This window comes from Megalops cyprinoides, chromosome 21 (assembly GCF_013368585.1).
Source record: "Megalops cyprinoides isolate fMegCyp1 chromosome 21, fMegCyp1.pri, whole genome shotgun sequence".
Lineage (NCBI taxonomy): Eukaryota > Metazoa > Chordata > Actinopteri > Elopiformes > Megalopidae > Megalops > Megalops cyprinoides.
In genome coordinates this window covers 11,091,568-11,110,182 of record NC_050603.1, presented here as the reverse complement: position 1 = coordinate 11,110,182, position 18,615 = coordinate 11,091,568, and the positions used below count along the sequence as shown (strand labels likewise).

The 18,615-nt window shown below is 46.8% G+C and overlaps 2 protein-coding genes across 3 annotated transcripts in view; both read left to right on the top strand.

The window, feature by feature from the left end:
* LOC118796439 (regulation of nuclear pre-mRNA domain-containing protein 2-like) overlaps positions 1 to 4,365 on the top strand; it is an 18,617-nt gene extending 14,252 nt beyond the window's left edge. The window contains exons 9-10 of the mRNA XM_036555296.1: positions 289 to 474; positions 1,789 to 4,365. Of these exons, the coding sequence (XP_036411189.1) occupies positions 289 to 474; positions 1,789 to 4,013 (2,411 nt within the window). The 3' untranslated portion in view covers positions 4,014 to 4,365. The remainder of the gene's footprint in view (positions 1 to 288; positions 475 to 1,788) is intronic.
* tars2 (threonyl-tRNA synthetase 2, mitochondrial) lies at positions 2,664 to 18,615 on the top strand. Of its 2 annotated transcripts, none has more exons than XM_036555298.1 (18): positions 2,664 to 2,727; positions 10,007 to 10,185; positions 10,460 to 10,574; positions 10,731 to 10,852; positions 11,768 to 11,876; positions 12,023 to 12,087; positions 12,778 to 12,856; positions 13,374 to 13,520; positions 14,024 to 14,122; positions 14,989 to 15,155; positions 15,320 to 15,482; positions 15,713 to 15,850; positions 16,125 to 16,202; positions 16,463 to 16,563; positions 16,672 to 16,773; positions 16,994 to 17,066; positions 17,247 to 17,361; positions 18,425 to 18,615. In XM_036555298.1, the coding sequence occupies exons 1-18, from the start codon at positions 2,686 to 2,688 to the stop codon at positions 18,565 to 18,567; spliced, it is 2,037 nt and encodes a 678-aa protein (XP_036411191.1). In that variant the 5' UTR covers positions 2,664 to 2,685; the 3' UTR covers positions 18,568 to 18,615. The 2 variants fall into 2 exon arrangements, with proteins under 2 accessions (XP_036411191.1, XP_036411190.1); XM_036555297.1 differs by lacking the exon at positions 2,664 to 2,727 and adding an exon at positions 9,188 to 9,308.

Here is an 18,615-nt window from a genome sequence, read left to right as displayed (position 1 = left end):
TTACATATGTTGTTAATCTTTCTAATGCCAGGGGCAGGGAATGGTAGTTTGTTTGGTGGCCAAAGGGGCGTGGTTTCAAAATGGTAATGGAATTAGTAGTTTAATGTATGCAACGTGTACTTTGCATTGTTTAGGTCAACCTTTCAATTACTCTATTAGTCTCACCAATACTGTATCTCTTTATGTAACTGTGGGGTCTGTCTCTCTCTCTCTTTCCCTGTCAATTTCATCTCTCTCTTCCCTCTCTTCCTCTCGCACTCTCTCTCTCTCCCTCTCTGTCTGTCTCAGGTGTGAGTCCCGTCTCCCGCACCTCCCCAGACACCCCCACCACCCCGTCCTCTCACAGCTCGGCTCCTGCGGGGGGCAGCTCCGCCCCCAACCCGCTGGCCAGCATTCTGTCTCGAGTGGACATCACCCCCGAGGGGATCCTCAGCGCCCTCTCCAAAACACAAGCGCAGAGTGGTGGTCTGCAGGGTGAGCTACACAGACACGAATTTGAAGGGGAGAGGAATGTGTGAATTTGGCCGTGCCCTTTCCTGTGTAGTTGTTTTTTTTTTCTTGCTTTCTGTTTTTAAAGCCAGTGTGACATGGTGGTTCTGTGGAGGGAATCATTCTCTTCCTGTGGGTTTGGAGAAGGCAAACATTTCTCTGAATTTTGCCTGCCTTTCTTTGTGTCCATTTCTGTTTTTAGTCTCTTCCTGTTTAATTTGTGTGATGTCTGCTTATTCGTTGATTTCGTATGATGTCACAATCAGAAATCTTCAACTCTGGAGGTTATAACTTTGCATTGAAAGACACCCACTACTTTTTTTTTTAATTTTGTCAAACTGACAATGCATGCCACTTGCTGTTCTCTTAATTTCACAGACAGAACTAGACAGTCCAAAGGACAATGCTTTTAATGTTTTTTTTTTTTAACCATAATTCCATGATTGCTTAGATTGCTAGCTAGCTAGTTCTTCTAGTACAACGATTTTGTTACCCTGATTTGCTACCTAGATTATTTTGAAGGCGTATTCTAGGAAAGTATTGAAAAGGTCAAGTGGGGTTTCTGGCTAATGACAAGGCACCTTCCCGTAGCACATTGTTGACAGTACCTTGCTAACATCAAAATGACCTTGTAGCTAGTCAGAGCTTAATGTAATCAACGTGGATTAGTCACATAGCTTTACATGAACCCTGTATGCGTTGTGCAAGTTTCCAAGCAAAAGCAGGCTTATATCTTCCAAAACATAAACATGTCTGCCTTACATGGATTGTAATGACATTTTGACAGACAGACACACCACTTGAGCATAGCTCAAACACGTTAACCCCCACTAACAACCCGCATCATTTTTGTATTAAAAGTACAGTGTCCATGTTGTGTTTTGACCACCAAATTGGACTTGATTCATATAACTGAAATCTGTGCAGTTTCTGGCCAATGAGGCTAGAGATTTTTTTTTTCGGATGAGCCTTTTGTCCCAAATTCCTCAGTGAAGTGTGTTGCAGTGGATGGCTTAAAGCCCCATGTTTTCTGAATGTTGTCACCAATGAAATCTGATTTTTGGAATCCACTCTGCCTGAATATCAGTTTGTGTGATTTGCCTCTAAGCTCTGCTGCTTTCTTTTTCAGATCAGGTTTCAGATCAGGTCTTTTTTTTGTCCTCCACAGCTCATTAGAGCCGAAAGGCAACACATTTTCTCTTCTTGCAGTTTCTTTCTCTCAGCTCACGTGCAGTAGCAAAGGCTGTCTTTGTGAACTCCCTCTCTCTCTCCCTCTCTCTGCCTCCCTCCCTCTCTCAGGCATGTCCAACCTGCTGCAGAATGTGGCTGGAAACTCCTCCTCCGGTGCTGCCAGCACCAGCACCAGCAGGGATAGCACCCAGAATCCCGCTTCCACGGCGGCCCCTCGTGGCCACAGCTCCGCCCCTCCCCAGGCCACCTCCACAGCCTCAGCCGCCTCGGGGGAAAAGGGCAGCGCCACGCCCACGCCTTCGGCGCTAAAGCACACACCACCTCTTAGCAACAGCTACAAGCAGGAGCTGGAGAGGGAGGGGGGGAGGGAGCCGGGGAAGGACGCACAGCCCAGTCCGTCCGTGTCTACGTCCCCCTCCACCCTGGAGTCCAAAATACACAAGTTCCTGCAGGGGAATCCCGGCCTCAGGGCGTTCAACCTCGGCCTCCCCGGCGTGGGCGACGGGCCCGGCAGCAGCAGCGACAGCCCCTCCCTGCTGATGGAGAACCTGGACGGGACGCCGGTGCGGGACGAGGCGACGGGCACCCCTACCCAGGACGAGATGATGGACGAGCCCGGCGCGGAGCCTGCGGGGTTCGCCCCGAACCTGCGCGGCCCCACCGGGGCGGGTCCCTCCCACAACGGGAGCCTCAGGCCTGGGGTGAACACGGACTCCGGCTCCTTAGGGCAGAAGAACCTGCCGCCTTTCTCTGGGTCTGACTCCGGTGACTTCACGAGGGGCCGGAGCGGAGGAGGTCACGGGCTTTCCCCCACTGCCTACCGCAGTGACCCCTGGAACGAAGGCACCCCTCCCCAGAGCATGTACGGTGAAGGGGCCAGGAACGCTGGAGAGTATCGTCCTTTGCACCCCCACAATTTGATGCCCGGCCCCCAAGGTGCAAGTAAGGAGGGGTACGGCGCCGGCGGACCTGGCAACCCGTCCTACAGGCAGGAGGATTTCTACGATGGGAGAAGTAAAGGAGCGGCAGGAAGAGGCCCTACAGCAGGTGAGCACTACCCCCTCCACCCTCTCTCAGCCAGCGCGCACCCGAAGAACGCCCGCGACGGCGGTGTGGAAGAAGGGAGCAGAGAGGGGGAAGGGGGGAACAAGGGGGCCTCTGGAAGCGCGCCCAACGAGGCGCCGCACTACCGCCACATCGAGACCGTGGTGTCGGCGTCGTCCTGCGGGGAAGGAGCCCCCATAGAGATTTTAGGGTACAGTAACCGTCGGTTGTCCGGAGAGAGGATCCAGACCGTGGAGAGCGTTCGATCGACGGGCCGGGGCGCGCGGCCGCACCCTCGAGGAGTGGAGGCAGGGGGGAGACCAGGCCCCGCCGGAGGAGGCTGGTACGGTGAGAACTACATGGAAGGAGCGAACCCGGGCCCTCCCCCTCAAGGAACGTCCGACCACATGAATCTGGGCGTCCCGCCACAGGCCCCCCACCCCCACCAGCCCCCGCCGCGGTTTCCGTTTGAAGATAGGAGCCGCATGCCCTATCCTGGCCAAAATCCAAATTCCCTCCATCCTCCCCCACACCGTCACATCCCTCCATCTAACTTCTTCAACTCCCCTCCTCCCCCGATCCCTCCACCCCCTCCACCTCCCATCCCCCAGCTGCCACCCCCACCCCAAGATTTCCTGTCTCCCCCTTCTGCAGTCATGGTAGGAGGCGTGCTGGTGCCGGTCGACCGCGCTCTGGGCGTGCCTTCCTCCAGACCCGATGCAGAAGACAGAGCGGGCGCAGGCGGCGGGTCAGCGAATAACCCCAACCCCCCCTCCAAACTCCCCCCCTCCCTGGGCGGAGACGGCCCGCTCTTCAACGACCTGCCTCATCACGCCACGAATAAAGACCACTTCTCCAGCCACCAGGCCCCGCCTCCCCACCGGGCCGGCCCCTCCGGGGCCCCCCCTTCCCTGCCACCATCCTCGTTCGGTCCGCCCTCCCCCCCTCTCCAGCAGAGCCAGCACCCTCCGGCCAGCCCCCCTCCGCAGACCTGCAACCACAGGCGGCCCTCCTCCCCGCTGGGCCTCCAGCGCCAACCCCCTCCCAATCACAGACCCCAGCTTCGCCCCCCACACCACCAGCCCCGGCCACACTTACCTCCCCTTTCTCAAAGACAGCCTCTTCGCGGTCCCCGCCCCCGCCCCCCGCATCCGGCCCCCTTTGACCGAGAGCCACCATTTCATGGAGGTAAACGACCCGGTCCTCCGTTCGTTGGAGCCCCTAGACCAGGGTTTGGGGGAAATCCATTCCATGCCCCCAAAAGGCCTTTTTTACCCCCACGTTACTGACACGACACACACATGCTCCTTGAAACATTAAAAAATATATCTACATATGTGTATGAAGGGAGAGGAGTAAACAAACAAAGATATTCCAGCCCCACACTACACATTTTACAATATTACACTCATTGCCCTTAGATAACATGATTACAATGGCAGTGTGGCCATCTTTTTTTCTGTATCTCCTACACATGGTGTAGTGTGCGGTGTACTGCACTGGCACCTACGCCCCATTCCCCTCCCTGTCCTCTCCCATCCTCTCAGATGAGGGGGGCGAGAGCAGGAAAGTGGGATTCTAAATCACGAAAACTGCCCCACCCTCAAACCCCGACTCTTAACACCAAGACAATCCTCTCACCCCTCAAATTAAATCAGATAAAAATGATGGAAGAGATTTGATTGAGAAACAAGGTGGTTCTTTGTTTAGATTTCGTTTAGTACAAACATTTTGGTCTTTGTAGAGCTATATATAATTTATTCATTTAGATAATAGAAATAGGACAAGGAGAGTGTGTGTTGGGGAGGGAATAAAGTTGTACTGAATGCTTCTAATTTTTTTCCCCTGATTTTATCCTGAGTTCAGTATACATGTTTGTGTGTTTGTGTGGTCTGCAATTTATAGATGTTAGATAATTGTTACTTTAACAGCGTGGAACAATTTTCTTTATCTCCTGGTTATGCCCATCGGTTTTCCAAACAGGACATTAAATGTAATCATTTGTCTTGAGTTCAAAATTAAATCTCTCCACTTCTCGTTCCATAGTCCCACCCGTTGTTCAGATTCATACTGTATATAATCTCTTTCTTAATATACATATACACAGCATTCATATATGTATAGACTGAAAGAGTAATTTGCTACTGTTACTTATTGCCAACAATTCCTGTTCTCATGCAGCTGAGAAGAAAATTAGAATCATTGTTAGAATTGCTATTGTTATGATGGTGAAGCATTTGTTTAAAGATAAAAGGATGCGAAAGACTTGTTCATGCTGTATGTCATACAGAAACACCCTTCATCTGTTCATAAGAAATTTTTACAGTGACTTTGAAGGAAAAAAGCTTTTAGGGGGAATAGCTTAGTTTAGCACTTCAAGTTTGACAAGAAAATTCAGCAAAAACTTAAAGGAGGAGTCAACAAGCTTTTACATGTACTCACTTTAATAAAAACCCAAGTTTCAAACAATCAAGGGAGGGTACGTTCTTTTGCAGCTTTAACAGGCATTGCATCGATCAGTATCATAGCAGCTGTGACTGATACGAATGGTGTCACTGTCACGCCTTCTGTTAATATGATTCTGCTCAAGGTGTTAAAAATTCCCTCCTTGCCTGTGTTCAATGTCGATTTGTTCTTTGTGTGTGTTCTGATTTTGTTCGTCAGCAAAGTTTTTCACAAAGAGGTGTGCAGTTCTGAAAAGTTACAGCCCTGAGTAAACTGTGTACAAACATTCAGAGATACGGGGATATTAAGATGTCAATCTTTGTTTTAAACAGAAAACCCCTTCACGCTGAAACACTGTAGCACAGATGCCCATCCTTGGGATAGAAGTATTACGGGTTCCAGCATCAGTCTGTTGGGCCGTTCTTTGGTTCTCTGTCTGTCTGTACCCCCCTTCATTCCATGTTTGGTCTGAAGAGCTGCTCTCCAGCTCTTTTCTGTATCACTTGTCTGTGGTCTTATTTCTTTCTTCTTGCTATTCTTCCTCTTCATTCTCATTGCTCACTTTGCCCTCTTCACACCTGTTCTTATTCTCTATTCTCATGTCTGTCTCACTAAAAAGGCTCAATCTTGACACAAATGAAGTCTTTCATACCTTATAAATGTAGGGGTCAGTGTCTGCACAATTAAAAAAATAATACGAAACATTCTCGCTGCACAATAGAGCCTCACTGGCCTTTGAGTTGAACTTTGAAGGCATTTCTCCCAGCTGTGGGAGTTGCTACTGATTTGAATGCCAGTGTGAGGAACCTCATAAAACTTTGGCAATATTTATAAATGTACAAATTAGTTCTAATCATCTTAAAACATTTTGCTGCCAATCAAGCATATTGCCAGCTCAAAACCTTACCTTGTTAATGTCGTAATTACAGATACAGTCTGCTTTACCCTGTCATGCTCTTGCTCCTATAACAAGACAGCTCTGATTAGTCAACAGAAAAATTGAGAGAAGTTAAATTGACACAAGTAGACCAATACTTTTTCAGTGCGCTGAAAAGATGACAGTTTGAATGGATGTTTTCCATATATTTAATCATTTTAAGGAAATGGCAGGCCTGTTTGCTGTGCTTTCATAAATAGGATTTTGTGAGCACATAATAAAAATTGCTTGATGAGAGCGTAGTTGAGTACTACAGGGTTGCCCTGCTGTGAAACTATTAACCATTTGCATCAATAATCCTCCACTGAAATCCTTAACATTTATTTGTATTTCAAGCATTAGCAGTTGTTCTTGAGTATTTTAATGTACCAGCTGTGTTGAGGTGCATTGCGACTCAAGGCATTCAGTAACCTTGTGATGGAGATAATATTTTTCCGTTGCTTTAAAAATACAGAATATTTCAATCTTGTGGTTTGAGATCATTTTAGGATGGCGATTTAGTTAGAGGGGACAGATTTCCTCTCCAGAAATGAGTAAACACCTTTACGCTTTATCCAAAAGGTCGAGACAAAATCTGTGAATTGTGTTTGCATGCACGCCACCTGACATCTCTCATGTGGTTCATGGTTTATTGAACAAAAAAAACAAACAAAAAAAAAAGTTACATGTATTTAAGATTGTGTCCCATGGTTATATTCTTAATCTGTTATAAAATTGGAAGCAAGAGGGTAGTTTCACACTTAATTACTCCCTCACCATCTCTGAGAATTTAAATATTTTAAATTTTCACTTGTGTCCCATTATTGCCCATTTGTTTTGGGCTAAATTACATGTCCATACTTTCCAGACTTCAGTGTGTGGAAAGTACACATGCCTACACGTATTCAGTTCATACAGTTGTTGAACCTGCTTCCTATGTTCTGCACATCAAAAAAGAGCTTTGCTGCCAAAATGAGGCGGCAGTGTAGCATAGTGGTTAAGGAGCAGGACTCGTAACCGAAAGGTTGCCGGTTCGATCCCCGCTGGGACACTGCTGCTGTGCCCTTGGGCAAGGTACTTAACCCGCAGTTGCCTCAGTAAATATCCGGCTGTATGGATAATGGATAACATTGTAAAGAACTATAACCTATGTAAGTCGCTTTGGATAAAAGCGTCTGCCAAATGAATAAATGTAAATGTAAATATAAATTGATTGCAGGCTTTAAACAACAGTATACACCATAGAACATGCTAGAAAGGGTTATAAAACAAAAGGCCTTTGCCACTAAAATGTAAATTGATAGCAGGCTTCAGATAAACGTTCATTGTGTGTGTTTGAAAGTGTGTGTGAAGATGTTGATTTATTCATTGAGATGGGTTATTGTTGAGATGGGTTATCACTGGGAAACAGTCTCGGTCAATGCGACTTGCACTGTTAATATGTTATCCATATTAATGATATCTATATATATTTGAATATGTGGGAGGCTTCATTCGAATGCAGCTATTTCAACAGAGGCCTGTTATTTGACGGGTCACTGTAAACCTACAACGAAGTGATTGGCGCTCAGTATGGCTCCGCGTCGCCCTCTAGTGGCGCTAAATAGACGTGGCATGGCGTCGTAGTTCTAATTTTAAAGGCCAGTTTAAATAGCGCAAATACGGGGTAGCAGTTCTAATTAATTGCCTTGGCCGGCTCTCCGACAATTGCGCCGCACGTGTTGAACTTTACAGCACATTTTCCTACATTCAGTATTTTGCTTTTAGTCAACTATTAGAAACCACGTGTAGTCTGCTGTAACTGTCCACCGAGTGGAAGTCAGATCTATACTTTCTTTTATCCATTCGGAAATATGGACTTGATTAGAGGAGCTCCACTATATTTTAATTTTCAGATAAAGTGAAAAATTAAAATATAGTGAAAATACCCACACACACAAACACCGGTCACCCGAATCTAGATGTCTCTATTAGATGTCGCACACGGGATTTGACCGAGGAAGGGTGTGTCGGTGCAGATGCCGGATTGGACTGTCTGGGGGTGTAACTCCAGATTGCATCAGTCCTCCGCGCTGTGGCGGGTAGTTTTAATTCGCTTAAATCATGGAACGTTTAAGCGTCAGTGTTGACGCTGCCTGGATCACACAATTAGATCATTTTAGCTATGTTTAATTGTACTAATTGCCTACCGTATAAACGTAAATTGTCATTTTCATGCTAATGAAGGTGTAGTGGATTGTTATCAATTCGACGATTTTCTAACGATTTACTATTCACTGCTGTTAGTTTTGAGGTTATAGCGATGAAAAGCGAACGGCTCGGTGAAATAAAACTTGCGAACTGCCAATGAGGTAGTGATTAGTGCTGTCCAAATTCACTGATATAATTCAACGTTAACTAATTTTGTTAAGACACTATAATATCCACAAATATTGAAGATAAACATATACCCGTTTTAATAAAACAACTTCTACAGTTTTTGACTACAGTTTCATGTGTTAAATAATACAGAAATCTCAGAACAAACGTTTAATCGTGAGAATAATGTAAAACGTACACGTTATACGATTACACTACTTAATAATGCAACTACTTAATAATTAGACTCACTTGAAATGCAAACAGTTCGGACCAGGTGTGTCTGTAAAATATGTTCATTAGACTTACGTTCTGTGAATTCACCGAATCGTTTAAAGTTTCAGTATGACAATTGCTCTGGAAAAAATACATGCACATTCATCCCTGGTGTGCGTCAACATATTTTAAAGGTTGAGCCTGTGAACCACAGAGTCCGATTTCAGTTTCGCGTCGTCTGATTTCTAGAAGTAAGCAAGGTCTCTCCGCCCTTTTCTGCAGCCCCGAAGCCTGATTGGGTACTTTCGACATGTAATATTATTTGGCCAATCAGTGCAGCGGTAGTAGGTGGCTGGTAGAAACCCTTTCTGTTCTTGGTCTGCGATACAGTTGTATTCGCGTGTGATTGGCGCCTGCATGTTGTTTTTCGACCAATCAGCTATAACCCTCTGTCTTTGCAGTAGTTCCGGTATCATGGCGCCGTGTAGGAGGACAGGGTGACTGAGTTGGAGTTGCTGTACAGTTAGCGTGCTCGTGATATTGTCATGGTGTAGCCGGGATCAGAATGCTTGTGAAGGTTCTGAGAGCATTACCGGTTTGCCGGGTCAGTTCCGGTCCGTCGCTTTTGCCTTACAGATGGTATTGTAAGGTGTGTGCAGTTTCAATTCTAATTTATGTATATTGAAGTGTACCGAGCTAACATAACTCCATTATTGATAACTTCGCCGATGGTACCATTATCTGCATGTGGCATATGCCTTGGTTTTAATTTGAATGAACACGTGATGTGTCAAAGTTAACATGGGAAGGTTACTTTCGACGCAGCGGTGAACGTTTCTAAAATGATGCAATCAGTGAATGACAACCGGCGGAGGATGAAGTTGTTTATCTGTATGTCTGTTGTGCATTTGTCGTTTATTTACATAGCGGACTCTTGTCAAGGCGAGTTACATTACATTACAGTTAAATTTATATATTCACCACATGTACATTTTAGATTAGACACTTCACTCAAGGGTAAAGTGGAAGACCTCCCCTTGGGAATCAAATCCACAACATTCTTTTTTCAACATGTCAGTTTTCCAGCACAATTCTTGTGCAACTATCTGTAAGACCCTTTGTGATGTGCTTTTTGGAAACTGTTCACCGGGAGCACATTTCTGTGATGTCATTAACTTTGCCTTTTTTGTCTCTTTCTTGTTTGTCCTCCTTTCTCTGCTTTCGCCTCCGCTCCCCCTTTTTCCTTCCTCACTCTCGCCTGAGTTGTTTTCTGCCCCGTTCCTCTTCTTCCTTTCCCATCTGTTGCCACGCTTTCGTGCCCCCCCCCCCCCCACCTTCTCCCCTCAGGCACAGTTGTCTCCGTGTCTGTCCGAGCGACTGCGTGTCTTTGAGTCCCTGCAAGTAAAGCAAGGGGACCAGGGGACCAGGAACGCTGGAGGGACGCTGAGAGTGAAGCTGTCAGATGGCAGGACCCTGATGGGGACAGCTGGAGTCACTACTCCCTTACTTGTTGCGCAGAAATCACGGTAACTCAGTCAACACGACCGACAGAAAATACATAAGCACTGAGGCGTCAGTGAACTGACAGTGCTTCAGCTTTCTGCATCAGTCTAGTTGTCAGTGAACCCTGACCTATACAGTTGAGTCTGGTTGGGGGGGGTTCTCTGCACTATTTTTTTTTAAAGTCAGGATGAATTTCATTCATCAGTGGGAAAGCTGTAGAATAACTCATGTGAATCTCAGTTCTGAGTGCTTTGTATTACCATTACCACCATGTGCAGAACTTCTGTTTGTTGACAGAATCAAAGGTGCATTGGTGAGCACAGTCGACGGGGAACTGTGGGAGCTGGGACGCCCCCTAGAGGCAGACTGCGACCTGCACCTTCTGGGGTTTGACAGCACTGAGGGCAGACAGGTCTGTGTTGGCTCCTGCGCCCTCCATCACATTGATAACGATGTCTGAAGGATTGCTGGCGATTACACACTGAATGGCTGAAATCAGTTTGATCTACGGGGCATGGTTGCCATAGCTGTTGTTTTCTGGAGGCACTCACCCCCTCCTCTCTCTCAGGTGGTGTGGAGGTCGGGGGCGTGTGTGCTGGCAGGAGTGCTGGAGGCACAGTATGGGGCTGTGGTGGGCAGGGAGAGCAGTTCTGAGTCAGGCCTCTACTGCGACTACCATCTGGAAAACAGGTCTGTATCTCTCCACCTGTTGACATTATCCTCTCAGCACAGCAGAACCAAAACAACATAAAACAGCCATATCTTCTGGAGCTTTCTGCGGCGCAGTTGTGCAGTTAACTGAAGTTTGTCCTGGTTGCACTCAGAGAAAATAATGCGTAAACGCAAAACACGACTGAGCAGTTCCTCAGAAGTACTGCACAACGCGTAAATGCACAAACATCTTTCTATTTGTTGTATTTTATACCTCTCTATTTATTTTATTCAATTTATTCTTTTGTTATTTTTGATGTGTGCCGGACGGTGCAGTTGTGACACTCAAATTTCCTTCGAGATGAATAAAGTATTTCTTATTCTTATCATTATTTGGTTTTATTGGAGTCAGTGCACTTTGACCCTGCTGTGGGTCTTCCTCAGGCATCCCGCTGTGTTTCCTGACCTGTTTCTGATTTGAAACACAAGGCCGCTAGCCAGAGTACTTCATCCACATGGGATTGTTCTGTGAGCTTTTATTTACCGTTTAAAAGTACAAGTAAGCACTACGGTATTGAAAAGAAATAGAATATCACTTCCAAGACTTTATGCTGATTTTCTTGTTGAACTTGCATTTTTGATCGACCTGTGGGACTCCCATGACTATCTAGTGAGTGTGGTAAAATGGTAACTTAAAACACAAATGCAAAGTTGCCTGAAATCTATCTTTCTCAGAGATCTCATATATAGTGACGAGCTCAAGCTATGGTAACCATTTCGCTGTATTCAGCCTCAGACTGGTAGTGCTGGTCTGATCAGAGCACTCTGGTGTAATGAACAGTGGTAGCTCATATTGTAAAGTTCATTGTATTGTGCACAGAACCTCTGTTTAGTGTGGTCCTCGTGAGAGCACTGATCTCTCGCTCTCCCTCTCTCTCTCTCTTTCTCTCTCAGCTCCTTCTCTTTGGGTGAGCTGGAGGAGAAGTGCAGGGAGATGTCCTCCCTGAAGCTCCCATTCTCCAGACTGGAGCTCAGCAAAGATGAGCTGAAGGAGCTCTTCAAGGTATGAATGTACGATTCTGGGGCTCTACAAGTCTGTGTGTCTCTATGCCCCTTTCAGCAGCTCTGGTGTCTTGTGTTGTCTCTTTCTCTGTGTGGAGTGTATGCTGCACTTCCTTGTATCAATAAATTATATGTTGTGTTGTATAGGACAATCAACTGAGACTACAGGTGATTGAAGAGGAGATGACTGGTCCCACTGCAACAGTGTATAGGTCTGTTTAAAAATGTCATTCAGCTTCTCCCATATGTACTGTGTGAATGTAAGCAGTAATGCTACTTCTATTAGTAATCAATAACTTTTTAAAGTAATAAAAATACTTGTATAGCATGTTTCTTACAATGAAATTGCAGCTCAAAATGCACAATTCAGGTAAGAGTAACATTCTAAATGAAATTTAATACAGGAGAATGCAGCAATAAAATAAGTGAGTGTTTGTATCTATATATGTGTACGTAAGAAGACGATAAATAAGTACACCAATCATTTACGATCCTAACATTTTGATAGTATTATCTATACCTAGAATCTTATCTATAACCTCCCTCATTTGACATTGACATAACAGTAGTGCTGATTTTAGTAGTGAATGCTTGTGTGTGAAATTTGACACCTATATTGTCTCCTCCTGAGCTGGCATTTCCCAGTAACCCACTAGAGGGTGTGGTAGAAGAAATGATCCCCTACAAGGGAAACGGAGTTAATGGCTGGAGGTGGCTTAATAAAATCGTTTTTAGAAGTCGCCATTAAAAGTAAATGAAGCAGCAGGCTGCTCTCTCTTCTGCTGTGTAAAAAAACGTTCCTGTTTCTCTATGGGTCTTCAGTGTTTTGGCACTATACTCTTAGCATACGCGCTGTCCTCACTCGGAATGATGTGCTCGGGTGCTTTGTTTGTGTCCTTCAGGTGGGGGGACGCGGTGCACCTCTGCAACGGTCCCCTTCTCCCTCACACTGGATACCTAAAGGCTTTCAAGATGCTGCAGGTGAGTGTCAGCTGCACCTTAATTAATACCTGCCTCGCTACAGAATTGTAGTTTATAGCATGGCATGTTGGGAGTATTGGTAAAATGTATATGTTGTCTTAACAATAAAAAGCGCTGACCTGACATAAATGCTAGAAGATAATGCCTAGTGTATTTTTAGTATCATAATTTGACTGATTACTCCAGTGATGATATGGTGCAAGAGAGGAACCCATCATCCCACTGGGGGGTCATGGAGCAATGGACTCGCCAGTGTAGGGTGTGCTCAAAGTGTTTCATGTCTACTGTTTTCTGCTGAAATGTCAAAGAATCTTGTGAACTCTGCACCCCTTAAGACTGTCTGAAAAACGCCAGTTTTTTGTCCTCTGACCAGTCTGTCAGTGACTGGAGTACTGCCTGCCTGGGAGATAATTTGACAGTAGTCCCCAGACTTAATGCAGGGTGGCCATCCTGAATGATGCTCAGTGTGTTTAAGCTGTGAGTGTGTCTCTTGACCTTTGACCTTTCCCCCTCTCAGGTCTCGGCGGTGAAGGTGGCGGAGGAGGCGGGCGAGGCGGGAGCGCTGCGGGTCATGGGCGTGTGCTTCCCGGGAGAGAGCGAGAGGGAGGAGTGGGAGAGGGAGCAAGAGCAGGCCCGGCGCCGAGATCACAGACGCATCGGCAAGGTCAGGGAGAGGACAGGAGAGGGTGTTTGTGTGGGTGCGAGCGTGTGTGTGTGTGTGTGGGTGCGAGCAGGTGTGTGTGTGTTCAGCGCTGAGCTGTTTCTGTTTGACTGAGTGATGGGAAGTGTGTGTGTCCTTGCTGTGGTTCAGCAGCTACTCTTTGTGGCTCAGCGGTACTGTAGCATAGTGGTAAGGAGCAGGACTTGTAACCGAAGGTTGCTATTTCAGTTCCCCACTGGGGCACTGCTGCTGTACCCTTGGGGGAGGTACTTAACCCACAATTACCTCCAGCTGTATAAATGGATAACATTGTTAAAAAAAAAAAAAAAAAAAAACTGTAACCAATGTAAGTCACTCTGGATAAGAGCATCTGCTAAATGCCTATAATGTGATGTAATGTAATATTATTTGAAAATAGAATGGACAATAGCAGTATTGTAAGGTTACCAGCTCTGCATCTTCACAGTGTTTGTGTCCACTGATCTGTGTTCACCCCTGTCTCTCAGGACCAGGAGCTCTTCTTCTTCAATGATGTGAGTCCAGGGAGTTGCTTCTTCCTGCCTAAAGGAGCGCACATCTACAACATGCTCACTGACTTCATCAAGGTACTGGCGCACGGCACACACGCCATCTCATGATCTGTGTGTTCACTTTCAGTGCAGTTGGATACTTGCCAGCATGAGGAGCATCCCCTGTTATAGCCTTCTGGCAATCTTCAGAGTAAAACACAGCGCAAACATTTCTTGGACAAACAGCATACTTGTGACTTCCTCTACATTTCTTGTAAAGAATACATTCCAGTCATTTCAAGAGTCAGTGGAAATGTATTAGCCATCTGCTGTTATGAGTTATCTGATCTGTTGCATCAAAACGGTCTCTCTTGGATTGTGAAATTCGGCTGTGACTGGTTCACTCATGACCGGAGAAACAGTTGCATAGTTTGCAGTGAGTAATGGGTGAAAAGGCAGGAGTAGATATTCCAGTTGTTTGGGTTCTGATTGTTAGCTTTGAGGAAACAGTGATTTAGCATTACAAACTATAGCAAATGCAGCGGTGAAAGCTATGAAACGCTTTAACGCTAATGAAAACATAAAGAACCATTGAATGTAACATGCACGCTACATAGTATAAAATAAGTCAATCACGAAAGAGTTAAATTTCTTTAATAAAAAATATGCATTGTTCCGGTATGAACTTGATTGGCCAAAATAATTGAATAGTGGTTCCTCTTTTTTTTAAACTTCTGTTGAAAAGTTTCCAAAATTTTGCCACTATACATTTTACACGTCTATGAGGATCTATCAGAGCATCAGCCGCTTCAGTTTGACTTCATTAGACTCCATTTTGAACTCTCTTTGTCATTCCAGTTTCAACTCCCGTATGTCTGTCACCTACAGCACTTCATCCTTTACCCTGCTTCATTCCCTCTTCTCACTGTCCTCTTTGTTATCGGTCCACCCTCTTGTCTCAGAGTGAATACAGGAGGCGTGGCTTCAGCGAGGTCGTGACCCCGACCCTCTTCAGCACTTCGTTATGGGAGCGCTCTGGCCACTGGGAGCACTACAGCGAAAACATGTTCACAGTGCAGTGTCACCCGCACACCTTTGCGCTCAAGCCCATGAACTGCCCAGCCCACTGGTAAGGAAGGGGGAGGAGTTAAGGATGTAGTCATGGCTGTGTGAATGTCATCAGTATCATTTGGTAGGTGTATAGCTGTCAGTCACTGTTGGATAAATGGTGTGAGAAGATTCTTTCTGTGTCCCTGGTAATTGGTGCTTCCTGGCCCCTCTGCACCTCCCCAGTGTGATGTTTGAGCAGCGGGTTCGCTCCTGGCGGGAGCTGCCCCTGCGCTGGGCTGATTTCGGAGCGCTCCATCGGAACGAGCTGTCGGGGGCGCTGGGCGGGCTGACCCGGGTCCGCCGCTTCTGCCAGGACGACGCCCACATCTTCTGCACCCCGGAGCAGGTACGTCCAGCCCAGAGCTCTCGAGTGCCACGGCTCTGTCTCTCCAGCTCACACTGTGTACCCGTTCAATGTGTTCAGTATGGAGAGCCAGACATAAAGCCCGTACAGTCCAGGTTCATCTGAGAAATGGCTCCTTTTATCTGTTTTCCCAGTTGCCTTCTCCTTACCTTTATGATCGTTTCTCTCTCCCAGTTCTTTGACTCTGATCTTACCCCCTCTGTCTGCTTCAGCTGGAGCAGGAGATCACTTCTTGCCTGGACTTTGTGCGCAGCGTCTACACGGTGTTCGGCTTCTCCTTCCGCTGCCTCCTCTCCACGCGTCCCACCCCCTGCCTGGGAGAGCCGGCCCTCTGGGACAGCGCAGAGCGGGTTAGTTTCCCCAGTGAAGCGCTGTATTACTGGAGCGAAAGACTCATTGATTTGTCACCTGGTTGTACCAAACAAGTTAGCATGGTTTTGGGCTATAGATTCTAATCCCCCAATGGTACAGCCGTGCCCTGGACGAGTACAGGGTGGGGCACTGGTGTTAGCTGTGGCTATTTCTGAGGTGATGGAGGCGTAGAGAGGTATGCTGAGAATGGACCGAGGCATGGACTGATGACCTCTCCCTTCTCTCTCTGCCCGCTCCCTTCACTTGGAGCAGCAGCTGGAGCGCAGCCTGCAGCAGTTTGGGGAGGCGTGGGAGCTGAACCCAGGGGATGGAGCCTTCTACGGACCCAAGGTGAGGAACATGGGGTGAGGAGGTGGAGAAGAGGGAGGCAGGGAGGGAGGGAATGAGAGGTGATTCACCTGATTTCTCCCCTCTGATTTCATTGGCTGGATAGTGGATTGAGCAACATTCCAAGATGATTCCTGTTCAGTTTGTAGAACTTAAGAGTGTGAAGGGCTCGGGTGAGTGTAGGGCAGTTGGAACAGGAATGCACAGATGGGGTTTGTAATTTCAGTCCCTTCTTACTGCTCCTGTCGTGTGTCTTGGCCCAGATTGACATCCAGATCCGCGACGCTCTCGGCCGACAGCACCAGTGCGCCACCATCCAGCTGGACTTCCAGCTGCCGATCAGGTTCAACCTTCAGTACGTGGGGTGAGTCAGCGGCAGACAGTAGTGACCATGTGTGGTCAGTTTGTTCTGTTATCACGTTTGACAGCTGTGTATAACAGTGTGTTCCCTTTGTAACTCCCTCTCTTGCAGGTCAGATGGCGAGATGTACAGGCCAGTTATGGTCCACAGAGCGGTGCTGGGGTCGCTGGAGCGGATGATTGCTATACTGGCTGAGAACTTTGGGGGGAAATGGTGTGTTTGTGCGTGCGTGTGTGTGTGCGTGTGTGTATGCACACTTGTGTGGAGTATAGTTTCTATACTCGTTTGTCCAATGTGGTGACAGCTGTTTATAGCAGGGTGTAAGTACGTGAATTGTGATTCTGAATGGGTTAGCAGTTACTCTTTGTTGCCTATTCGTATTTGAGCTCCCTTTTCTCCTGCTTATCCTCTCCCCCTCCTCCCTCCTTCTCAGGCCTCTGTGGCTCTCCCCAGCTCAGGTGATGGTGATTCCTGTAGGGGGCAGCACTCAGGAGTATGCTCACCAGGTCAGCACTCAACGGACAACCACTTGTGTTTGTGTGCAAAATACAAAGCAGGAAACGGTGCATCCAGGCACCGTAAACGCTAACACACGTTCACACTGTACGGCACTGTTCAGTCTCCTCATACACCGCAGCAGCACTGAATTGCGTGCCTTCTGTCTTCACTGTTTTGTGGTTGTTAAGGTGGTAAGGAGCTTCCGGGAGGCGAACTTCATGGCCGACATGGATGCGGATCAGGGCGCCACCTTAAATAAGAAGATCCGCGCGGCCCAGCTGGCCCAGTACAACTACATACTTGGTGAGTGAGGGGAAGAAGAGCTGGGGGCGACAGCGGGGAGGTCAGGAAGCGGGAACGACTGAGAGCGGTATTGAAAGAGGCTAATCGGTGCAGTCATCCATCACGTTATTGGCTGAGCAGATGCTCCTATCTTGTGTGATCTACACAGCTTACATTTTGCATTGTTTAGTGTCCATTAAACAGCTGGATATTTACTGAGGCAGTTCATGTAAAGCGCGGTCATGGTCAGCGGTACGCCCGCCATGACCCGTCCTGGACGAGAACCTTCCTTTCTCATTATGCCACGTCGTCCGTGAGCTAAATCTCAAAAAGCCTGTCATTTTTGAGCTGGTCACACCCCCACTCAAGCAGGATCTTTGGGTATCGTTTTGAAGCTCGGTGTGTACATTTTTGCATGTTACTAAATTGAAAAGATGTCTGCGTTTGCAGGGTAATAATTATTCAGATACAAATTTAAGCGTCTTTTTTTTTTCCCTGCTCAGTCAAGCGGAATGTGAGCGCTCTGCATTGAAGGGTTGCCAGCAGTACAACAGCGTTTAACTGATGAAGGCGTTATGCTGAAACATTCAAATCTTTTACCCTCATCTTTATTCATTAGTGTTGAGCGTGGAACTTTCAGAGATGAAGTTACTTTTACTAAAACAGAAATAAGCAAATGAATTCCCTTTCCCCTTTAAAACATGAAGCTCAAATGAGAAAGGATTCGTAATTCGTGAAATTTCACAAAATCACCCTCCACCATCAGCTTAGCAACAAACATGGAGAAATATAAATAGAATTCTAAGAGAATACATATAGATGTTGCGCTGTTTAAAGACAAAGGGGCTCTTAGCCAGGCTTGTAACACGCATAAACTGAAAGAAGACATTTTGAGAAATAAACTGATCCCAAAAAACCTTCATCTCAGCAGGTGAAACAGTATAAAATCTGTGGCCTTGGCTCACATACAAACACTGCTATTAACACTACTCTGGTGTGTATCTTGACCTGATTTCTCTATGTGTGTGTGTGTGTGTGTGTGTGTCCCCTCCCCTCCCCGCATATGTGTGTCTGTGGATGTCAGTGGTGGGAGACAGGGAGCGAGAGAACGAGGCGGTGAGCGTGCGGACGAGAGGAGGCAAACAGCTGGGGCAGAGGAAGCTGAGGGATGTGCTGGCATCGCTGGCCGAGCTGCGGGAAGCCAGGAGCAACCAGGAGGAGTTCTGATCACAACCCCGCCGACATGGAAATGGATCGCTTTCATCATGCAGTGTA

Coding starts and splice junctions, on each gene's coding strand:
- tars2 (XM_036555297.1), top strand. CDS start 9,225: ATGCTTGTGAAGGTTCTGAGAGCATTACCGGTTTGCCGGGTCAGTTCC. Junction 11,877..12,022: donor AGCTGAAGGAGCTCTTCAAG/GTATGAATGTAC, acceptor TGTGTTGTATAG/GACAATCAACTGAGACTACA. Junction 16,203..16,462: donor GAGCCTTCTACGGACCCAAG/GTGAGGAACATG, acceptor GTCTTGGCCCAG/ATTGACATCCAGATCCGCGA.